A 20,744-nucleotide genomic window follows, 5' to 3' on the forward strand; every position below is an offset into this window, starting at 1 on the left:
CAACTAAGTGATCAGTCTCCATGTGCCATAAATGGAGAGCTCACGATGCTGTAAGGCTCCTGAGTATATCAAGAGGGAGAACTCCAAGCCTGGAGACTCAAACACAAATGGGCCGGGGGAGGGGGGGATGTTCCTGGGAGCCGGCAGAAGTATTGCTAGTAACATTAAGGCTTTACTTGGAATAAACTATAGAATTGATGGCAGTTCTATGCAAAATTTATTTGAGACACTCCTTTATCAGATATGAAAATTAAGCCATATAAATCACAAACCTGTACAAAGAACTTATGCTGAGGACCTCTCCTTTCAGTACTACTACCACTCACCAAAAACAAGAACAGCCCAACCCACAAAACAGCCAGCCAAAAACTGGCATAAGGAATATAGAGTGGTGGAGCTACTTGACTATTTTGGATGGCATGGTTTCCAAGCTGTGCCTTTTAGGTTGCCCATGAAGAGAAGGTATGAAAATTAAGCCATATAAATCACAAACCTGTACAAAGAACTTATGCTGAGGACCTCTCCTTTCAGTACTACTACCACTCACCAAAAACAAGCTGTGCCTTTTAGGTTGCCCATGAAGAGAAGGCAATAATCTCAGAATACAGAGCGGTGGAGCTACTTGACTATTTTGGATGGCATGGTTTCCAAGCTGTGCCTTTTAGGTTGCCCATGAAGAGAAGGCAATAATCTGAGAATTCTTAAGAAATAGACAAATTTCTGCATTAAAGACACAAACATTGCAAACAGGATAAGTTTGAAGTTGTCCAATTAGTAACATCAGTTAAAATGTTTTGTTTTATTTGGAAGCTATAAGCTCCCACCCTCCAGTTTCACCCTCAAGAGGGGCGGGAGAGTAAGAGAAAGATAAAGGAGCTAGCTTGAGGTATTTCTTAAAAGTCACATAAGGTGGCAGGGGGCTGCTTGCTTTTTAATAAAATAACTACTCAGAGGAAGTACCAGTTCACCATATCCTCCACTTTCCCCCTCATTCTCTAGATCTATGAATCTTCTTAAGATTTGCAAGTGGCATTTAAAAAAGGAAAAGTGCTCCCAGCAAATACTGGAGAAAGCCAATGCCTTCTGAGGGCTTGGTTAGAGTACTGATTGAGGATAAAAGGGCTGGCTTCCCTCTGGAGAAGGGGAGCGTGGAGAAAGCTATCCAGGTCGCCTACCTATTCTGAATTCCATTTCCTTGAAGACCAAGTCGTCCAGTTTTGCACATAGACCTCCAGAGAGCCTGCTCAGCCTTGCTAGAAAGACCCTGGGAAATCAGATGACTGGAATGGCCTTGTTTACTGGCTATTGGTCAGAATTTGTGCCTGTAAGCTATTCTTATGATTGCTTGCGGGCTGGGCTAGTCCCTGCCCACCCTTAGGAGGAAAGGAAAAGGAAAAGGCACATCCTGATGGGTGCTGAGGTACTAAATATGCAATTTGGGTAGTGACTAAGTATGGTACTTACTCAGGGGTGGGGGCAACAGATCTCACTGAACACTCTAAGAGGGAGGAAATGGCTTTACAAAGGAATTTAGAAAAAAGACCAAGAATCAATGCCATCTATTGGCAAGCAGTGAAAATGCAAAAGCAACATTCAAGCAAGAGAAATGGACACACAGAGAGAAAAATGGAGGGGAAGAGATGGCACATTTGATGAGAGAATGGGGGACTAGCAAGGAGGAGAAGAACGTCCCTGCTGCCCCAAATGAGGAGCCGCCTCTGTCTAGTAAGTATCATTTGTGAATATGTGGTAGACTTACTTCCTGCTCGTAAGATATGTTCTTGCCTCTCTGTATTTCCACATTGTTTCTCTGCTATTAATAAATACAATGGTAGGACAATACTAATTTTACTACTGCAATGAGTGTTGACCTGTCCCAGAGAGAGTGCCATTTTCTCTCTTAGGTTTCAAAAGCTGTATCTCCATAGAGGCTGCTGTGATGGAGCTCTACTCATGGGTGGAACTGTGTCCACCTGCCACACCAACTGGGGTGAAGCAGGTTTTCCCCTAACCCTTTTGTAGTATATACCATATTGGGCCAAAATATTTGTTATTTTGGTTAACTGCTGCATATTGGCAGTGGCAGTTCTGTGCACGTGCAAGTCACATGGAAGCAGGGCTGCATCCAGAAATTTTCTATTGCTGGGGGCTGGGCCCAGGAAATTCTGTGGACCAGAAATTTTTGAAATACAATACATTCATGCCATTTGTTACACAGAAACTGGATAAGCAGATAGCAGAAACGTTGCCCAAAATATTTACCATCCTGATCCACAAAGGGAGCAGGACTGAGTCAGATCCCCAAGGCCTTCTTCCATTGACTATAGACTGGTAGGTAGCAACTGTGCCTAATGCATTTCCCGTGTTACACAGTTAAGTCTGGATTGACGGATGGACAAGTAGAAGTATAGTCAAAGTAGCAGGGAATTATATAGTATAAGATCAAACTGGGACTTCTGCCCAATTGGAAAATGTCATATAAAAATTAGCCACAGAGCCGGCTCATCACTTTTCACTGCTTGAGGCAAAATGCAATGAGCCACCAGCCCTGTTCCCGGATACTGGGCCCTATCTCCCTTAATGGTGCTACCCCTCTTCTCCCTTGCCAGGGGCTGGTCCCACCTTCGGAGTATGCTCTAGCTGCTGTATGATGTTGTAGGTCAACAGTGGCAATAGTGAGGATAGAGCTGGCATGCAGCAGCATCCTCTTTTCGTCACCACACACTAGCTTCAGCAGTTTGATTGCTCTCTCTTGCTCTCTCTCCAAACTCAACCAACAAACTTGCCCATTTTGTCTGCTCCATATCTCAGGTGGTGATAGCAGAATAGGTAGCTTAATGTACAATCAAGTGATAATGGGTGGGGAGGGGGGTTTGACCTGTCATGTTCCAATATTTCCAGCTGTGACTGTAAAATTTACACAACATTTGTACTTTTGCGTGATTTAACCTGGGCTGAGTACATGCTAAAATGTCCTGTATCAAAAAGACAAATAAATAAACAGTATGCACTCTTGCAGATACTGAAAGATAAACCAGCTAATGATATGAGAAGGTGGAACAGAGTGTTAGAGGAAGAATCAGAAGGGAATGGCTTTTAGCTAACATTAGGAGTGTGATTAAAGTTCAGTATAGGAAGTATTTGACTCCAGCTAGATTAAAACATTTGAACCATGATCAGTGCTGGAAATGTAGAATGGAGGGTACTGACTTATATGTTTGGGAGATGCCCATTGATGAGCAAATTTTGATTAGAAGTCCTAATAGGAACATAGGATGTTGCCTTGTACCAAGTCAGACCTTTGGTACATCTAGCTCAATATTGTCTACACTGACTGGCAGTGGGTCTCCATGGTTTCAGGGAGGAACCTGAAGACTGAACCAGAGAAATAGATGCTCTACCACTGAGCTACAGCCCCAAAGACTTTGCTGGCTCCTCACTCTTAATAGCCAAGCATAGCATTAGTTGGTTACATAAAGATGTTTATGTAAAATGGTGAACTTAGAATGGATAACCAATTTGCTGGTTCTAGCAGGAATTTATATTGTAGTGAAACAGAAATTGCAGTTGAGTCCAGCTATTAATGGCTGATTTTGAAAGTGTGGAATGGTCTTACAGTATGTTGAAAATAACTTACTGCAAAAGAGCAGCAGAGGGAGTAAACCAGGATAAATCTGTTGAAAAGTGGAATCTTCTTTCAAGATATTGAAATAATTTTCAGGATGAAAAGGATACATGGTTATCTTCTTAATGTGGTAGTTGAAGGGGTTAAAATGTGAGGGGATATAACTGGATGCTACTTTTTATTTAGTTTTTATTTTGTGTGTGTCTGTGTTTTGTTGGTAGGATAACACTATATTTTTGTATTGAATTAGAATCATATGCGTTTAGGGACATTATAGCATTTGATTCCCCCCCTTGGTTATATTGTATATACTTTGAAAATAATTTTTGTAGTACACCCAACTCATTTCCTATGTTACTCAGAGCCAAAAAGTGCACTCCTCATAAGCAATTCTTGCCAAGGTTTCTGACAAATAAAATAAGAACGCACAGGAGGCAATGAAAACGCCTGAGCCAGCCACAAGGTAAAACCCCACGCCGCCTATGCCCGTGTGGCAAGAAAATAGAAGCCAGGTGAATTTGTCTTGGAAACAGGCCAAAACACACACACACACACACACACACACACACACACACACACACAAAACAACAACAAAAAAAGCCAGCCACACAGTATTAATTTCTCCCGCCTTCTGGACTCTACAGTGTATCTATCCCTCCTCTTCTGTGGCTGGCGAGCGGGGTGCCGCTCAAGCTCAGCCCGCTCCTCGGTCAGCCTGACTGACAGGCTCGGCGGGGAAGGAAATGCTGTTGCTGAGCAGCAGCCAGCGTTGCCTTCGCTGCTGCGTCTGAGCGATTCAGCCAATCAGGAGGAAGGAGGGCTGTTGTCCCCCGCTACTCCTCCTGGGGAGGACTCCTCTCGGTTGCTACGGAAGCCGAACTCAGCCCTTCGAACGAGAGTCAACGGCATGCCTGTAAGTCGGGGTGGGGGAGAGCGAAGCGCAAGCGGTGGGCGGCCCAGGTGCCCCCGCACGGCGCGCCCTTTCTCTTTCTGGCCAGAAGAAGTGGGGTGTGCTTGCCGCCGTGGCGGCTGGGGCTGTCCATTAGTGTGCCGCCGTGGCCCCTCTGGGCCCCAGTGGGGATAGGTGGCCCTGCCTTAAAGAGTGTATGGGACACTTTACCTAAAGGCAGCCCCCCCAAAACTGTGTAGAATGAGTCTTGGAACTCTTTTAGCGCATTGCCTCCACTCGGAGGGCTTAAATACTGCTTCCTCTCTTTATTTAACCCCTTCCCTGCAACCCCCAATATGAGTTTTTCAGATTTGGCTTGCCATTTGGCACGTACGATTGTCAGTGCGCTTTAGTTATGCTGAAAAGACAAAAAATGTTTTTTTAAATGCCATACCAGCTAAACTGTATATCAAAATGCCCCTCTCCCGGCTCAGACCATCCAAAATTTTACTTCCACATATGTTAGTGGCTGGTGACATCACCTGACGCCAGACTAAATTACTCATGAGTAGCCCTATTGAAATTAATGGGGCAAGTTGGTCATGACTAAGATGTCCAGTTAATTTACACGGGACTACTTATGGGTAATTTAGTCTGTCAGCCAGTATCCATATCATATCCAAACCCAAAAGCTTTGACCGAACACAGTGGATAAATGGGAGAAATTCTTTAGAAATGAACATATGACGCCAGGAGGTGTTGTCCAGAGTGGCTGATGGGTTAAATCATCACTTGTTTTCAGTCTGCAGTCTCATAGATTCTGGATCCTAATAGGTAGTTTCTCCAAATATTGGATTGCAGTTGTTTGGGTGTTGAAACAATAGCCTGGTTCAGAGTAATGGGAAAATGTGATTCCCTGCTATGTGAACTTCTGCAAGCCATGGACTCCTCCCAGGGGCGTAACAAGGCTGGAGTGGGCCCAGAGACAAAATTTTAAAATGGCCCCCTCGGTGATACACACACACACACACACACACACACTTCACAATGTATAGTCATGTGACTTGCCTCTGGGGGGGCCCCTCGAGGCGTGGGGGCCCCCAGGCAGCCACCTCCCCTTGCCTAATAGTAGTTACGCCCCTGACTCCTCCAATGCTCTTTCTTTCCCTTTCCTCTTTCATTCATGAGTGGAGGCGAGGAAAAGCTTTTACTTTTCCCTCACAGTAGGCTACAAACTATCATACTTCGGACACATTATGCGAAGACCCAGCTCCCTTGAGAAGTCCATAATGCTGGGGAAAGTTGAAGGAAAGAGAAGAAGACGACGACCAGCAACAAGGTGGATGGACTAGATTACAACAGCAATGAATGCACCACTGAGAGACCTGAAAGGCCAAGTTGAAGACAGATCATCCTGGAGAGAATCTATCTATGTGGTCGCTAAGAGTCGACACTGACTTGACTGCACTTAATCATTCAATCCAATCAATCAATCAAGGCTATACTTCCATCAAATCTGGGAACTGTGGTTAAGTTCAAACCACAATTAGGGGAAAACAAACTAGAATCAAACTGTGATTTCAGATGCTAGTTTGTTCCTTAACTATAAAGTAAACAGTTCCAATGTTCAGATTGGTTTGTCAGACTCTAGTTTGCTTCAAAGTGAAAGCAAAAGGAAAAGCTTGCCCTCTCAGATGCAAAAGAGAAGCAGATGGGATATGGGGAGAGCACTTGAGGCTCATTCATGCATCCGGAAACCATAGTTTCCTATTATATGAGACTGGAGTGAATGTATGTGATATTGGAGGACTGTCTTTTATGGTTTGGTTATTCTATGTAAGTAAGATCTGACTGCATTCATTGACCTATCCTGTGCCACCACAAGAATGCTACTCAAACACTCTAAAATGATGAATTAAAGCAAATGCAGGGCTTTCTGTAGATAAAGTTGTTGCAGTACTACACATTTCAAAAAGACATCCTTGTCTTCCACATGTGTCTTTTTTCTGTCATTGAAAAGGCAAATGAGAAGGCATGGAAGAAGAAAAAAAGTAGGTATGTCATACCAGTAATAAGGTGAGGATGCAATATGTGGGTTAGTTATTGAAGGCAACTCCTAGCTCCATATTCAATCCATAATTCTAGGTTTGGAATGCATAATGAATGTGCTACTACAACATCATCAGGGTCTGTTGCTTTCATAAGAACTTCCATAAGAACTTGTGGTTCTCTGTGCCATGCTATGTGTAACAGAAGCCATGCACCTGATTCTTCATGCAATGAGGGAGATACAAAGTAAAACCGTTGCCTTCACTTGAAGTGATTATTGTATCTTTGTAAGTGCAGAATACCTGCTTTCCTTTTGCTGGCTATAGATTTGGATTCTTCAGTATGGGCTGAAAAAAATGTTGTTTTTGTCTATTAAGAAGCATTTTTTCACTCATTGATACACTGTGTTATATTGAGTCATGATGTCAGTGTATATGAACCATAGTGGGAAACATAGTGGATGAACCTAAATCACTGGTGGTGGTATTTTGGTTGTTTCATGTTCCCTTGAAGTCAGGTTAAAGAGAAGAATCCTCTGTTCTTCAGTGCATAGATTTGGTGGTACTATATTACTGAGCACTTCTCGGTTTTGTTATGTAAATGGTACTGAAAATCCTATGTAATAAGCCAGATTTGAAACATCCAGTGTGGGCATGTCTCCTGAGTAACTTGTAAGCTTCAATCTGCAAACAACTTCTTTCTGCAATGTGCAGCTCGTAGCCATAAGTGGAATATTTTCCTACTAAACCCCTACACTGTGAATATCCACACACCAGGAATATGCATGTAGAGTCCAATGCACATAGGCTCAAACTGCTTGGCCATTAACTCACATAGTTGTGAAAAATGACTTTGCGGTTTTGGCCTAGGCCTTATGCAATACTACATCCAACATGTGGATGTCTGGCAGGCCTGGCAGCAGATAGTCATTCTAATAGGCAATCCTACACCATGTGTATAGCCACCTAATGGCACAGCATGGAAATGACTTGACTAGCAAGCCAGAGGTTGCCGGTTTGAATCCCCGCTGGTATTTTCCCCAGACTATGGGAAACACCTATATTGGGCAGCAGCGATATAGGAAGATCATCTACTGCATGGGAGATGGCAATGGTAAATCCCTCCTGTATTCTACCAAAGAAAAAACACAGGGCTCTGTGGTCACCAGGAGTCAACACCGACTCGACGGTGCACTTTACTTTACACCATGTGTAGGCTCTGTATACTTAAGAGCTCATCAGAAACAATCCAATGTTCATTACGTGTCTTGATGTCTTAAAGGTACAAGTGTATTCCTTGCTGCTGTTTTTTTTTTTTTAAATCAATCAAATTTGTACACTTTCATCTCTGGGCAGTTTACAGGTTTATTGCACCAGGACATGACAGAAATATACCAGCGGCGGCAGGAATAATGCAGTGCTAAAGAATCCTGAAACTATAGCTTTTGCAGGACTAGACTGGCCATGCTGGTCTGCAGAGTTGCCACATGGCCAAGCAGCATGGACTGTGCAGTGGGAATCATGGGGGTTGGATGTGCATCAGAATGTGATCTGAACTCTGAAAAACTGAAACTGCAAATAAGCCCATTGTAGCTTTATATTTTCTGTCTCTTCTGTGTAGTGTGCAAAGTTCTTACTACAAAGTACGTGCTAGCAGAAACATGCAGTCCTCAAAGAATAAAAATGTAGACGCTTTCTATAGGCCATTAGCTGTTCAGAAGACCAGTGCTGAGATAATAAATGAAGCACGAAACACACTGAGGACATTAAGAACCCAAAGACCATTTACACCAAGAGAGGAGCACAGGAAACTTTTTGGATCTGCCTCTTCAAGAACGCCTGAAAATAGACCACCTTCTGCATTTAGGTACCGGGGTTTGGGGAGAAGGATATGACTCTGCATATTGTGTGAGGAGGAAATGAAATGGGTATCTATTGATTGGGTAGACTATTGGGTAGTATCTATTGAAATGGGTAGCTCTTGATTTAACAGGCACAGAGAAATATAAAAGGTAGATGTAAAATGGTTCTCCTGTTCTAGCTGTGTGTAGAGTTCGTAAGAGGTTGAGCTAGAAATGGTGTAGAGGTGCTTTTCCTTTTCAAAAGGAATGAGTTGTTTGTCAACCCAGAACAATTATTAGTCTTTGAATGTAGGAACTGAAGGTCTTCTGATTTTTCTACCTGGATGACTGTTCTCATCTGCTTTTCTAGGCTTCCTGATACCTCCAGGAATGCCTTCTACAGGCGAAGCACTGTTGCTGTACAGGCTGTCTACTAAGACCACATTAATTTTTATTCCATAGAATAAACAGGCAGGGTATCATGCTGTATATCCGCCTCCCTTTTTTCCTTTTTAACCTGCCTTTTACTCTTTTGCTTAGCATTCCAAGAAAGAGCTATATTTAGGGGGTTTATTAAACAACTGGGCAGGCATAGCACTTCTATTTTGTTAGTGCACACTTAGAAGGTACCCTTTATGGAAGGAAATGTGGAAACAGTTGATTTTGCATTAATTCACTTTCTCTCTGTCTCTTAATTCCAGTCTCCGTGCTTCCAGTTTTGAATCTGTTGAGTCAAGGCCTGTCTCTTGTGCACGCCTCAGCCCACTGGACCATGTGCGTATCCCCTGTTAGTAGAACTATGTGTACAATTAAAAGGGGGGGGCCTGTGCCCAGATAGTCAAAATTCTGTACCAAGAAAAATTGAATTCTGCAAACTATAAATGTTGTGCTGATTTATACTCAAGCCCCACCTTCAATAACTGAAATATTTTCTAGTCACCTTTTTGGCTTCTGAGATTTCTGCAGCTATTGCCAACACAATTTCAAGCATACCTTTGCAGCCATAAAGCTAGATGTTCTCCTTTTTAATAAAAGCTGAGATTCTCAAGAAGGAGAATTTTGCCCACATTCTGTGCTTTTTCTGCAGTCTTGTGAAATCATGGCAAATATGCTGCTCCTTCTATTAGAAATAACAGTAGGTGGCTATTCACACATGCGTGCAAAACCTGGCTAAAGGAGCCCAGCCCAGTTTTTCATGATCCTGGCAGCACCACGGTGGCAAACTTGCCTATGAAGCCTCCCTTTAAAATAAGGTTAAGGGAGCAAGAGCTCCCTTAACCTCATTTTACTGATTGTCTGTCAGCCACGGCTTCAAGCAGCCCCAGCTAAGGGTGTGCACAAAACAGGCTTGCCCGGTTCGGTTTGAGTCCAGACCGGACTCAAACCAGACCAGACATATTTGGTTTTGTGCACTCCCAACACCTCCGCCCCCACTTTGGCTCGAGTTTGAGCTGGTCTAGTGTTCAAAAAGTTTAAAATTTAAAAAAACAAAGAACTTAATGCTAAGCCTGGGGTAATTTTGCCACCTCCGGGGGGTGCTGCCACAAGAGGGTCTATGAAGCTTCCCCCTCTCCCCTGCCGGCCTCCCTCCCTGGACTTTTTTCGGGCCTTTCCAGTCCTCTCTCAGCTTGCAGTAGTCATTTTGAAAACTGCCACACATGCACATGGGCTGTTTGTGTGCCTGGACCGGGCCCTGGTGAGTGAGTTAGCCTGGGCCTGGCAGTGAGTTATTGATCCTTTAAGAAAACGTTTCTAACCCTGGCCTGGCTCCGAGCCAGCCCAGGGGGTTTGGCTCAAGGTTGAGGTGACCCGGCTTTACGTTGAGCTGGATCGCACATCCCTAGCCACGGCTAGCACATGCACAGTACATTATTGGAGCTCCAGAGCGGGGGGTGCGTGACAATGTGTCCTGGCACCCCGACTCTTGGAGCAACCTCCAGCAGACGGTAATTGTCTGGGCGGGCAACTCACACACCCAGAAACAAGAACCTGCTCGTCTGTGGGGGAGTTAAGCTTTTCGAGGCTTCATCACCCTGTTGGAGCCCTTTCTCTGCTTGTAAGAAAGGGCTCTATGTAGGCTTGTATTTAAGTTTCTGCGTCTTATTTCTTTTATCCCCTATTTGCATATTACTTATGTTTTGGAGATTTGTTTGTGGGGGGAAATGGTAGCCTCTTACTACAATGGTCTGGGCTCAGAATCTTTGGGAGTACTTCTTCCCTTATGAATTTACTTGAGATCACAGGGGTGAGGCCATCTTCCATATGCCACCTACCAAGCATGTAGAATTGGCTAGGATACAGAAAAAGGCCTTTCTGGTGGTGGCTCCAATGTTATGGAGCTCTTTACTCAGGGGATCCACTTAGAGAACATTTTCTGATTAAATTTATTGTTGAGGGAACTTCAGTCTTGCAAAAGCACTCTATTCTGACATTAGGCTGCTTTCATGAGCAAGTTATGAACTGGATTTATGTTAGACTGGGTTTTATCTCTTGTCTTACAACAGAAGCCAAGGCTGCTTTCATCACCAACTAGCAATGAAGAGCATCCTGTTTCCCTCTCTAAACCACTGGTGGATTCAGAGAAGATTAGAAAAGTCAGCAATGCCCGCTCACGTCTGTTTAGAACAAATTCTCATGGAAATCTCCTTGGTAAAGTATTTCTTCCCAATGACAGTAAGAGTGTTTCTGCATCGTTCTTCTTATAAATGCATGTTTAAAACAGGTTCTTAAAAGAATTTGAGATCGCCCTAACTGATGAATTCGAATCCAAATTTCAATTTTCAGTTTAAAATTTCAGTTCACATTTTAATGCTGAAACAGAGTTGAGAATTATACCAAATGAAAGGCATTTGTCTTTTAGCACATTGAATCAAGATACACCAAACTTCAGTAGGCTTCTTTATTTTTAATCTGACCTCTGGGGAGGTAAATGGGATTCAGTAGATAGTCTGCAGGAGGTGAATATTTGGGGAAAATTGTAGGTGGCTAGTTTGAAGCTACCCTTGCCCTGGCACTTTATGCTGTTACTGCTTATTGAACCAATCTATAAAGAGGAATACATTCTTTCTAAGAAAGCAGAGGGGGTGATGTCCAAATCAAGAGGCTGGATCAACTGGTAGGCCTTCAGTAAAGACAAATTTCTGCTGTTGTGTCCTCTGGAAGCAAGCTTGACAACCGCTGCTTTAGGGAACTTGGTAAAGGTGAGTGTGTGGGGTTTTAAAATAGTTTTCACACTGTTTGCTTGGGTTTGTTCTCGTTCTTTCTCTCTCTCTCTCTCTCTCTCATTTAGTGTCTAATTGGATCTCATTATTAATTCTGCAGAATAAGAAACATTCTTGCACTTTGTTCAGGAATAAACGTTTCCATTCATTTGAAAGGTTAGAACCCTTCATATGTACTGAACAATTACATTGTTTTTTTTTAAAAGTTCCTATTTCCCTAGAAAGATCTTTGCTGCAAAGAAGACTGACCTGCATCAGTTCCTTTGAAAGATTTCTCTTTTTTAGTTGATGACAGATAGCAAGAACAAGTAGATAGTCCTTGAATAGTATATAGATACTATTCAATATATACTATATTCTCTCTCTCTCTCTCTCTCTCTCTCTCTCTCTCTCTCTCTCTCTCTCTCTCTCTCTCTCTCTCTATATATATATATTAGTATGTCAGAAATTCGTATCCAACATTTTAATGACCTCTTACTTTGTGTTTGCCTTGCAAGAATATGTTAACAAAATGTGACTCTTGGTTAATGCAGGTAAGGGACTGAATTTTGAAGAACAAGCTTCCATGGGTGATATTTCAGGAGGAAGAAATGAAAAAATTTCACAGAAACTGACTGTCCAGTTGGGCATAAAGAATCCAAGTCTTCAACTAACTTGTAACGAGCATCATAACAAGGCAGAAGGAGAACAGGTGTGTTCTAGAACAGCAGACATGACATCTGCATCTCCACTTATGAGTCAAAGGTCAGCAGTTGATTTGCTTTTATAATGTTTGTGCATTTTTACACAAAATATTTACCTTTACATTTAAGTCTCTCATGGTATTAGTTTCACATATGACTGCTGTTAATATGGGAGAGAATACCATAGATAATACAATTGTACGTTCTAGTCAGTGTAGATTTACATTCAAAAAAGCAGCCTCCTATGTGAAATTGTCATGGATACTGAAATAAAATCACCTCATCTTTCCTTGTTTCATTTTATTCGGTTCAGGCCCAGAGATGACGTCCTTTTTACTAGTGGTGTGCATGGAACTGCGGAGCTGCGGTTCTACGCTGGGTGTGTGTGGCTCTTTAAGGGTGGGGGAGGGTGCACTCCCCCCCCCGCCGGCGTGCCATTTTTTTGAAAGTATATGGGGCGGCAGCGTACCTCCCTGCCGCCCCTTCACTTGTTCTTGGCTGGAAGCAACGTCTGCGCGTGTACCTCACATCCAGCGAGCACACACAGTGCACATCACACGCACGTCACACTGCACACCACACGTGCGGTGTGCACGCCCCGGGTGTGACATGCACAGGCCGGGCACACACAGAGATGTTACTTCTGGCCTAGAACAAGCGAAGGGGCGGCTGGGAGGTACACTGCCGCCCATATACTTTCCCCAAAACAGAGTGCCTGTGGGGGAACAGCGCCGGGGGTGTGTAAGTGCATCCTTCCCCGTCCTCAAAGAGCCATCCCCCCAGCATTGAACCTTCAGACGCCGCCACATTCGAAACGGTACGGAGGCCTCTGCAATGGCCTCCAGACTGGTTCGTGCACACCACTACTTTTTACTTACAACCTTTGCTCCTGAAACTCAGTTCGAATCCCTGCTGGCATGTTTCCCAGACTATGGGAAACACTTATGTCGGGCAGCAGCGATATAGGAAGATGCTGAAAGGTATCATGTCCTACTTTGCGGGAGATGGCAATGGTAAACCTTTCCTGTATGCTACCAAAGAAAAACCACAGGGCTCTGTGGTCACCAGGAGTCGTCACCGACTCGACGGCACACTTTACTTTAATTCCCTTGTGAGCACGAACCCACAATACAACATGGTGTGATTTTTGGAATGGAGCCTTGCATACAATAGTTTCCTGATATAGCTTGCAGCTAATAAGTACTGGAATGCTAATTTAAATACTAGGGTGTGAGAAGTGATCTAACCAGAGGCAATCCACAACAAAATCACCCTTAGTAATGCACCCAATAGATTTCAAAGCCCGTGCTGTTTTTCCTTTTGAAACCTAATTAAAATACAGATTTGTGTGTAAATTCAGTGATATTACTGGTTTATTCAAGGCAGTGGTTGGTTCCCACAATATCTATGGTGGTTCCTTCTCCACTTCTGCTGTGGATAACGGAACCATGGATACAGAGTCATTAAGGCAATGGGACTTGGTTATATTCCTGGACGTACTGCAAAGTGCCAAAAACGGCAACAAAGGGCCTTAAAAACTTTTTTAAAAAATATATATACTAGTATTTTTTAGCCCGTTATAATAATGGGCACTAGCCTCCCCCCCCTTATGCGTTCTTCATCTCTTTCCCCCTCTTTTTTGTGTTTGTGTGTGTCCCTGTTTTTTTTTAACCTGTCTGTCTCTCTCTCTCTCTCTCTCTCTGTTTCTTTCTCACTTTCTCTTTGTCTTTGTTTTCCTCCGCCCTTTGTTTTTTTCCCTCTCCCCTCTCGCCAACTCTTGCCGCCTCTTGCCCCCGCCTGGCTTCGGCGGGGCTCACTGCGTCCTCTGGCTCCTCCTCGGGCAAGGGCCCCAAATTCTCCCACCCACCTGGCTTCGGCAGCGGCGCCAGGCCTCGGCGGCGGCTCCACCGCCACCTCGGCCGGCTTCCCCCGCCACCACTTGCCCCCTCTTGCCCCGCGGGGCTTGCCGCGTCGTCTGGCTCCTCCTCATCCCCGCTCCTCCTCCTCCATCCCTGCTCCCCATGGCTCCGCCGCTTCTCTGGTTTTTTCGCGGCGGCTGCTTCTGGCCGCCCAACATGGCTGCCTGGTGCTGGCGGTCGTGTCTCCCTTGGTCTGTTCTGGGCATGCGCTCTGCGCATGCCCAAAACAGCCCAGGGAGGCACGGACACACGCCTTGGTGTCCACAGACGGACACCAAGGCTTTTATTAGAGAGGATTGCCCTACCGTGCTTCGTGTGTCTCCAGGTGTCCAGCAATGTCCCCCAAAAGAACAAATGTAGGTTTTTCCCCATGAAAAATTGTGTGGGTTTTTGTTTGTTTAACAAATGAGTCATAAAATGGCAGCCTGAAATGACCTTGGAGGTGATTTCCAGCCACCTTGAGCCCACAGACATGCAGAATTAACCATTTCTGGCTGGTTTTCCCTGCCTATGCCAAGGTCGGGTGTCAGTTATCCAACCGTAGATACGCGAAACTGCGGGTGATGGATCTGCAAATGGCAAGGTTCTCCTTTATAGATAGAGCACAGTCTTGATCTGATTCATCACACAGCTGATGGAGGTGTGTTTTGTCTGAGTTGTCTGCAGCCAGATTGTTTTGTTTAACCATAATAGCAACTAATAACCTTTCAGTGTTAGGGATGGGTCCGGACTGGTCCGGAGGCCATTGTAAAGGCCTCCGGATCGTCCGGACCGGTCCGGACCTGGCCAGTTTGGTTCGGGTGGAGGGGGTAGCTTTAAGGGCGGGCAGGATACCTCTCTGCCGTCCCTTGTCCCTCTGCAATGCAAAAGGCTCCGGCAAGCCTTTTGCGCTCGCGTGCGACGTGCGCAAAAGGCTTGCCGGAGCCTTTTGCATTGCAGAGGGACAAGGGGCGGCAGGGAGGTATCCTGCTGCTCCAATCATTACAAGAAATACGAACGCTGGAGGGGGACAAGCGGCGGGCGCAAAAGGCTTGCCGGAGCCTTTTGCATTGCAGAGGGACAAGGGGCGGCAGGGAGGTATCCTGCTGCCCCAATCATTACAAGAAATACGAACGCTGGAGGGGGACAAGCGGCGGGAGGGGTAAGTAAACCCTCCCCGCCCTTAAAGGAACCCACCCCACAGTGCCAGACCGCAGCTCTGCGGTTCCGTGCACACCCCTATTCAGTGTAATGAGAATCAAGTGAAGAGGTGGCCTGTATGCAGAACTTGCACTACAGTCCCTATGCAGTTGGCTCAGATCCCTAGTTAGTAGACTGCAGCAGCAAGAAGAATACAGTTAGACTACCTTTCTCAGTGGCAGTGCCTCTTTATTTTGTAACATCCTTGATGCTATTAATGTGAGTGAGATGCTCATTTTGTCTCCATTCAGATAGGTGTCATTGGTACATAATTCACTCATGGTTATCAGTCCATAGTTCCATTTGTTGTCTTGCTTGCCAGAGCATCTGTTCTACTTAAGATTGATCAGGGCTCTGTACATGCAATTACTTGCTGCTATAGAGGAATCTGTCAGTTCTAAGAAACAAAGAGATGAAGAAACAGCTAATTAAGTATCCTATTTGTATCCCAAATTTCCTCGACCACCAAATAAACTCTATTAGATCCCCTGATTGTGCCAGCTATTGATAAATGATAACATTTCTAAAGTAAGCTGGAAAGAATGTATTAGTACACTTGGGGTTATTACAAAATATTTCATCGTAATAGTATTGGCTGAATATTTTTTAATTCTGGCTCTGATAACGTAGTTTGATAACCAAACCATAATTGCTTGATGAGTGCTTGAAAATGTAGTTATTAGAAAACAGCTGAGTCTTGGACCTAGTTCAAGTCTGCAAGTATCCTGGAAAGGAAAGAGCAAGTAACAGCAAAGGGAGATTCCAGGTGATGAGGAATGGAGGCCATGTGGAATAGAACTCTTGAAATTAAAAAGGAAACAATGGTGGCAGATACTGAAGGGAGGGAGGGGACTTCAACTCCAGACTAATTTGATTTATATCACTTTAATATACCAATAATTTTGTTCTATGAAATCTATAGGCAGCAAAAACGTATAGAGCCTTCCAAAAATTGCTTTTGTTCTGCTCTTTTGGTATGATAGCAGGTCTGGAAATTAATTTTGGTACCCAAGTGTACACTTGCTTGCAAAACTATTTTTCACAATTGATTAGAATAAAGCTCACATGGAGTGATAATTGCTAAATGGGCAGGTGTGCTCAAATACTTAATTTGTAGGTTATGCAGCAACATTGTTGCATCGAAGTTACTTATTTATCTTCATCCAAACTGATTTACCTCTATCTACACCTTTTCATTTTCCCTTGCCCATGTTACTTTTGAACATATTTAAAAGTCCTGCAGTTTGAGCCAAATTATTCTGTTTTGGTTTTGCTGTGGTTTCTGAATATGGTTTGACTATGCCTAATGATGGCAGTGAAGTCATTTGAAGGATAACAGTCTTATGTAAATGGATTTGCCCTTCAAAGCCTACTGTTTACATGATAAGAACAGCATTGTTGTGAAAGAGAAACTCAAGTATGTAGTACACCACTCTGGGTTCCTTGGAGGAAGAGCGGGAAATAAATGTATTAGTAGTAGTAGTAATAATAATAATAATAATAATAAATGTGCCCCTCATTTTAAATGAGTCTAATTTTTTCATGTATGTGTTAAGGATTATAATTTTTCTTTCTGATTTCATAATTATGTCCTTTTAAGTTTTGGGTGTTTTGTTTTTTTAATTTTATGTCTACCTTTGTGCTCCAGGTCCTGGAAAGCAGTAGTATTTGAGACATGAACATATAGCCCTAAGTAGTGCTCAGCAGATTTATTTGCATTGTAGGCTGTGTATGCTTTTAACCTTCCCACCCACCAAGAACATGTCTCCTGACTGCCACTGAATGGTAAAGAGGAAGGTCTTTTGATATCTAAGATTTTCCCCTCCTATAATCACTTATCAGAACTGAAATAATCCCCCTTACCCAGCAAACGTCTGCCAGTGCTCCAAGACGCATAGAAACAGATAGATGTATTTTACTTGGAAATACATGGGCCTGGAAATTTTGAAATCCACTGCAGGTTTCACAAATAACTGCTTATATACTTATATACTGAAAAACTGCTATAGAAATTATCATTTGTCCTTTCTTAGCTAATATATTTTGTAAGAAATGTTTTAATTTTATCTGATTTATTTATTATATGTTAGAAGAATAAAATGTAGGCATTTTTAAGAAGAGTGTTAATATACAAATGTTGTATTAGCACCAGTTGTTCTAAGAAAGTGTCAATCCATGGTCAGTTCATTCATTGTCTCCAGACAGCAGTGTTGTCTATGTAGTCATGTTGGTCCTCGTTAGAAGTAACAGAAGCTTCTTGGCATTTTATGTTCAATAACAGTGACCTCGTGTGGTGGAAAGGGTTCATTGTAGCTTGCTTAGATTTAGTTGTGAAATATGTGAAGAAACATAAACAACAAAATGCAATATGTGTTAAAGATTTGACAGCTTCATTTATTACATGAAGAAACACAAGTAGAACGTATGATAATTTGTTGAGTGCAGAGGCAACAGAGGAGGAGGAAGCTCTCTGTCTGGGCCTGTTATTGCTAATTGGCTGGAAAATATGAATAGCACTGGGCCCCTCTCCTTCAGGTAGGAGTGGTTATTGGAGACTGGGTCCAGGGAACATAAATACATCCTTGCCTTTCTTTGCTTAATTTAGCCTGGGAGAGAGTAGACAGTTGCCTGCCTTTCCCCACCAAATTGATTGAGATATGGCAGTTCAGACAAGGAAGAAGCAAGTGGTTGGCCACCCAGTGGCTGGCTGGATGCAGCTGGGCTAGAGGGAAGCCCAGTTCCTTAAGCAGTAAAATGCCTCCCTCCCCAAGCAATTCTGGCTTTGGCATATGTGCGCTAGTTTGGACTTCTGGGAGAGTCTCAAGAACTGAGGCCTCAGTGCGTGCATTAGCTATGGGGATGTGTTAATGAGAGATAGTGCCTGCTGGTTTTGGGAAGGGTCTCTACCAGAGCTAGGATGTACCTTCCATTTACTAAAGAGTTTCCCCAGTTGTCTGCATGGAAGTCTTTGAGTGCTGTTATGTCACTGATTTTGATTGCTTACCTAACATCTTCTGTGTGTTAATCTCTTATTTTATTTTATTAGCGACCAGGCTAAGAGACAGGGCAGGCCTTCTTCATGTCCAGACAATACTGACTGGATTAAGTCTGCAACTAAGACAGGTACATCAATGTTACAAACATGTAGTCATGAAATCCATGGTTTCTTTTATGTCTGTTTTTGCTGTACGGAGCAGGTTGTGGAGTGAATGAACTTGATGCTCTCCAAGGCTTGATCTGTTAGGCAGCACATGCACAGCCTTGATCTAATAAGGCCTATCCCTTATGCAGCCCTGACTGTACATACCTAGCACTACTTTGTGCTTTCAGGACCTGATCCAGAAGGGGGAAGACTGTAGGTATAAAACAAGCAAACAAAAAACCGCTGGAGTGATGCCTTAATATGGTAAAAAGGTTGTAGTCATTTGCTTCTGTAGAGAAGCTAGAAAAGTAAAACAGGTAGTGTTCAGCTTTCTAAAGCTCAGTGTTGCTCAGGCTCTTATATTTAAATTCTAAAAACAGCAGCCAATAAATGTAGACAGATGTGATCTTTGTGACCAGAATGCAAAGCTGTGGTTAGGACTGACAAACCACAGAGACAGTAAAATATGTGCAACTCGTCAATTTCTGTTGTTAAAGTTCTCTGTTGCTTTACTATTCAGATGGTTGGAGATGTTTTCCTAATAGGTTAGTTTTTACTCATTAAGCAGTTTCCACGCATTAGATTGTTATGGTTTTATCTGTGAACAAGTGACAAGCAGTAGTTTCAAAGTCACTTTTGTATAAATTCATTCTGTGAGCAGTTGAAAACCAACTATACCATGGTCTTTTTAATAATATGTTTACAAATTTCAGAGCCTAATTTGAGAACAAATGAAACGGAAGAGGATGAAAACTACTGGAATATGAAGATTTTGCCAGTTTTACAAGAGTTAGAGAATGGTGCATAATGTGTTTTTATAAAAACTGTTTCTGCTTTCACGAAATAGATTTTCTAAGGCTATTATAGTAATTGATTGTATCCAGTCATGTTTTTGCTTTAACACTATATATAGTGATCTGGATAATGGTTCCATCATCCATTAATAGTGGGTTCTGCGGCTGCGCAGATCAGTTTCGGGTAGAATTCGTTAGCTCCTCGCGACGCCGGCAACCACCTGTTGCACGTGACTGTAGTAGCCTCTAGTGGCAGTTGGGCGTCTCTGCAATCAGTTCCTTTCTGACCGCCATTGCGATCAGTACTCGGAGACAGTTTGCTCCTCGGAGAAAGTTTGTTTTTTGTATTTTAGATCTTTGAACATTGGAAACAGACTCTGACTATTCTTTGGATACTCCTTTGGACTTGGCATTGTTTGAGGTTTAATCGGCTTGAAACGTTTGAATACGGACTCAGCTTTGGATACAGACACTCCTTCGGATTTGTTTCAGTCTCTGATATCTCCCTCTGACGACGGAACAAACGACTACTCTTCTCTAAAATGAGCGATAAACCTGGTAAGGCAGATGGTTTGGGAAGTCTGTCAAGGACAAAACAACCTTTAAGTGGTCTACCAACTGCCGCGGAAAGATCCCCTCCACAGACGGCCATGCCCTCTGCTTGTTTTGTTTGGGAGAGAAGCATGACACAAAAGCCTGCTCAGTCTGTGTTACCTTTAACAAGCAGACTTTGAAGAATCGTGCAGCACGCCTTAGAGTGTATTTGCTCGAGGAGTCTCTGGCTCCTAAGATGGCTGCTGAGGGGGCATTGCCGGGTCCTGCTTCGAAAGTGCAGTCTAAAGTCCTGGCGGAGGCGGGCTCCTCGAAATTGGCTGCAAAAGCTGCGGTGTCGATTGCTTTGACATCTGCATTGGCTTCTAAAGCTACTGCATCGACTGCTTCTATATCGGGCAACTTAGCCCCATTTAAGCGGCCAGAGGATTGCCATTCAAGCCTGAAGAGAAAGCACAAGGAAAAACTTTCGACGCAAGAGCCACCACCTAAGAAACACAAGCACAGACAACAGGAACGGAATGCGGAGCACATTCCTTTGCCTTCAGGGCTTCAGGATTACATGATTCCTCGGCACTTAGCAGCTTTCTTATCCCCGGCGCCGACACCACACCAGTCTCCACTGACTCCACGGCCTCGACAGACTCAACATCGAGACCACTCGGCGTCAAGAAGGGTTAGAGAAGAGCCAGCGGTGCTTTCGACATCGACCGGTCGGCATCAACACCACTCGACATTGATGCCGACGTCTGAAAACTTCACAGCTCCGGAGTCGACTGTGGCAGTTATTCTTGATACAGAACTCGACGTCGACCCCGACGTCGTGCCCGACGGTGAGGGAAATTCTGTAA

At 43.7% G+C, this 20,744-nt stretch overlaps 1 protein-coding gene across 7 annotated transcripts in view; it reads left to right on the forward strand.

Annotated features, from left to right (window-relative positions):
- Positions 1 to 1,614: 1,614 nt before the first annotated feature.
- The window catches only part of ARMC2 (armadillo repeat containing 2), an 85,157-nt gene continuing 66,027 nt past the window's right edge, over positions 1,615 to 20,744 (forward strand). For 3 of the 7 annotated variants that reach the window (XM_053296959.1, XM_053297051.1, XM_053296872.1), the window contains exons 1-7: positions 4,421 to 4,538; positions 8,184 to 8,429; positions 9,105 to 9,177; positions 10,908 to 11,052; positions 12,158 to 12,368; positions 18,452 to 18,528; positions 19,261 to 19,347. In XM_053296959.1, coding sequence (XP_053152934.1) covers positions 8,224 to 8,429; positions 9,105 to 9,177; positions 10,908 to 11,052; positions 12,158 to 12,368; positions 18,452 to 18,528; positions 19,261 to 19,347 — 799 coding nt within the window. In that variant the 5' untranslated portion in view covers positions 4,421 to 4,538; positions 8,184 to 8,223. Of the gene's footprint in view, positions 1,726 to 4,419; positions 4,539 to 5,274; positions 5,349 to 8,155; positions 8,430 to 9,104; positions 9,178 to 10,907; positions 11,053 to 12,157; positions 12,369 to 18,451; positions 18,529 to 19,260; positions 19,348 to 20,744 lie in introns of those variants that run through there. The other 4 variants (XM_053297136.1, XM_053297320.1, XM_053297209.1 and 1 more) reach the window with 4 other exon arrangements.

Source organism: Hemicordylus capensis, chromosome 1 (assembly GCF_027244095.1).
Source record: "Hemicordylus capensis ecotype Gifberg chromosome 1, rHemCap1.1.pri, whole genome shotgun sequence".
Classification (NCBI taxonomy): Eukaryota; Metazoa; Chordata; class Lepidosauria; order Squamata; family Cordylidae; genus Hemicordylus; species Hemicordylus capensis.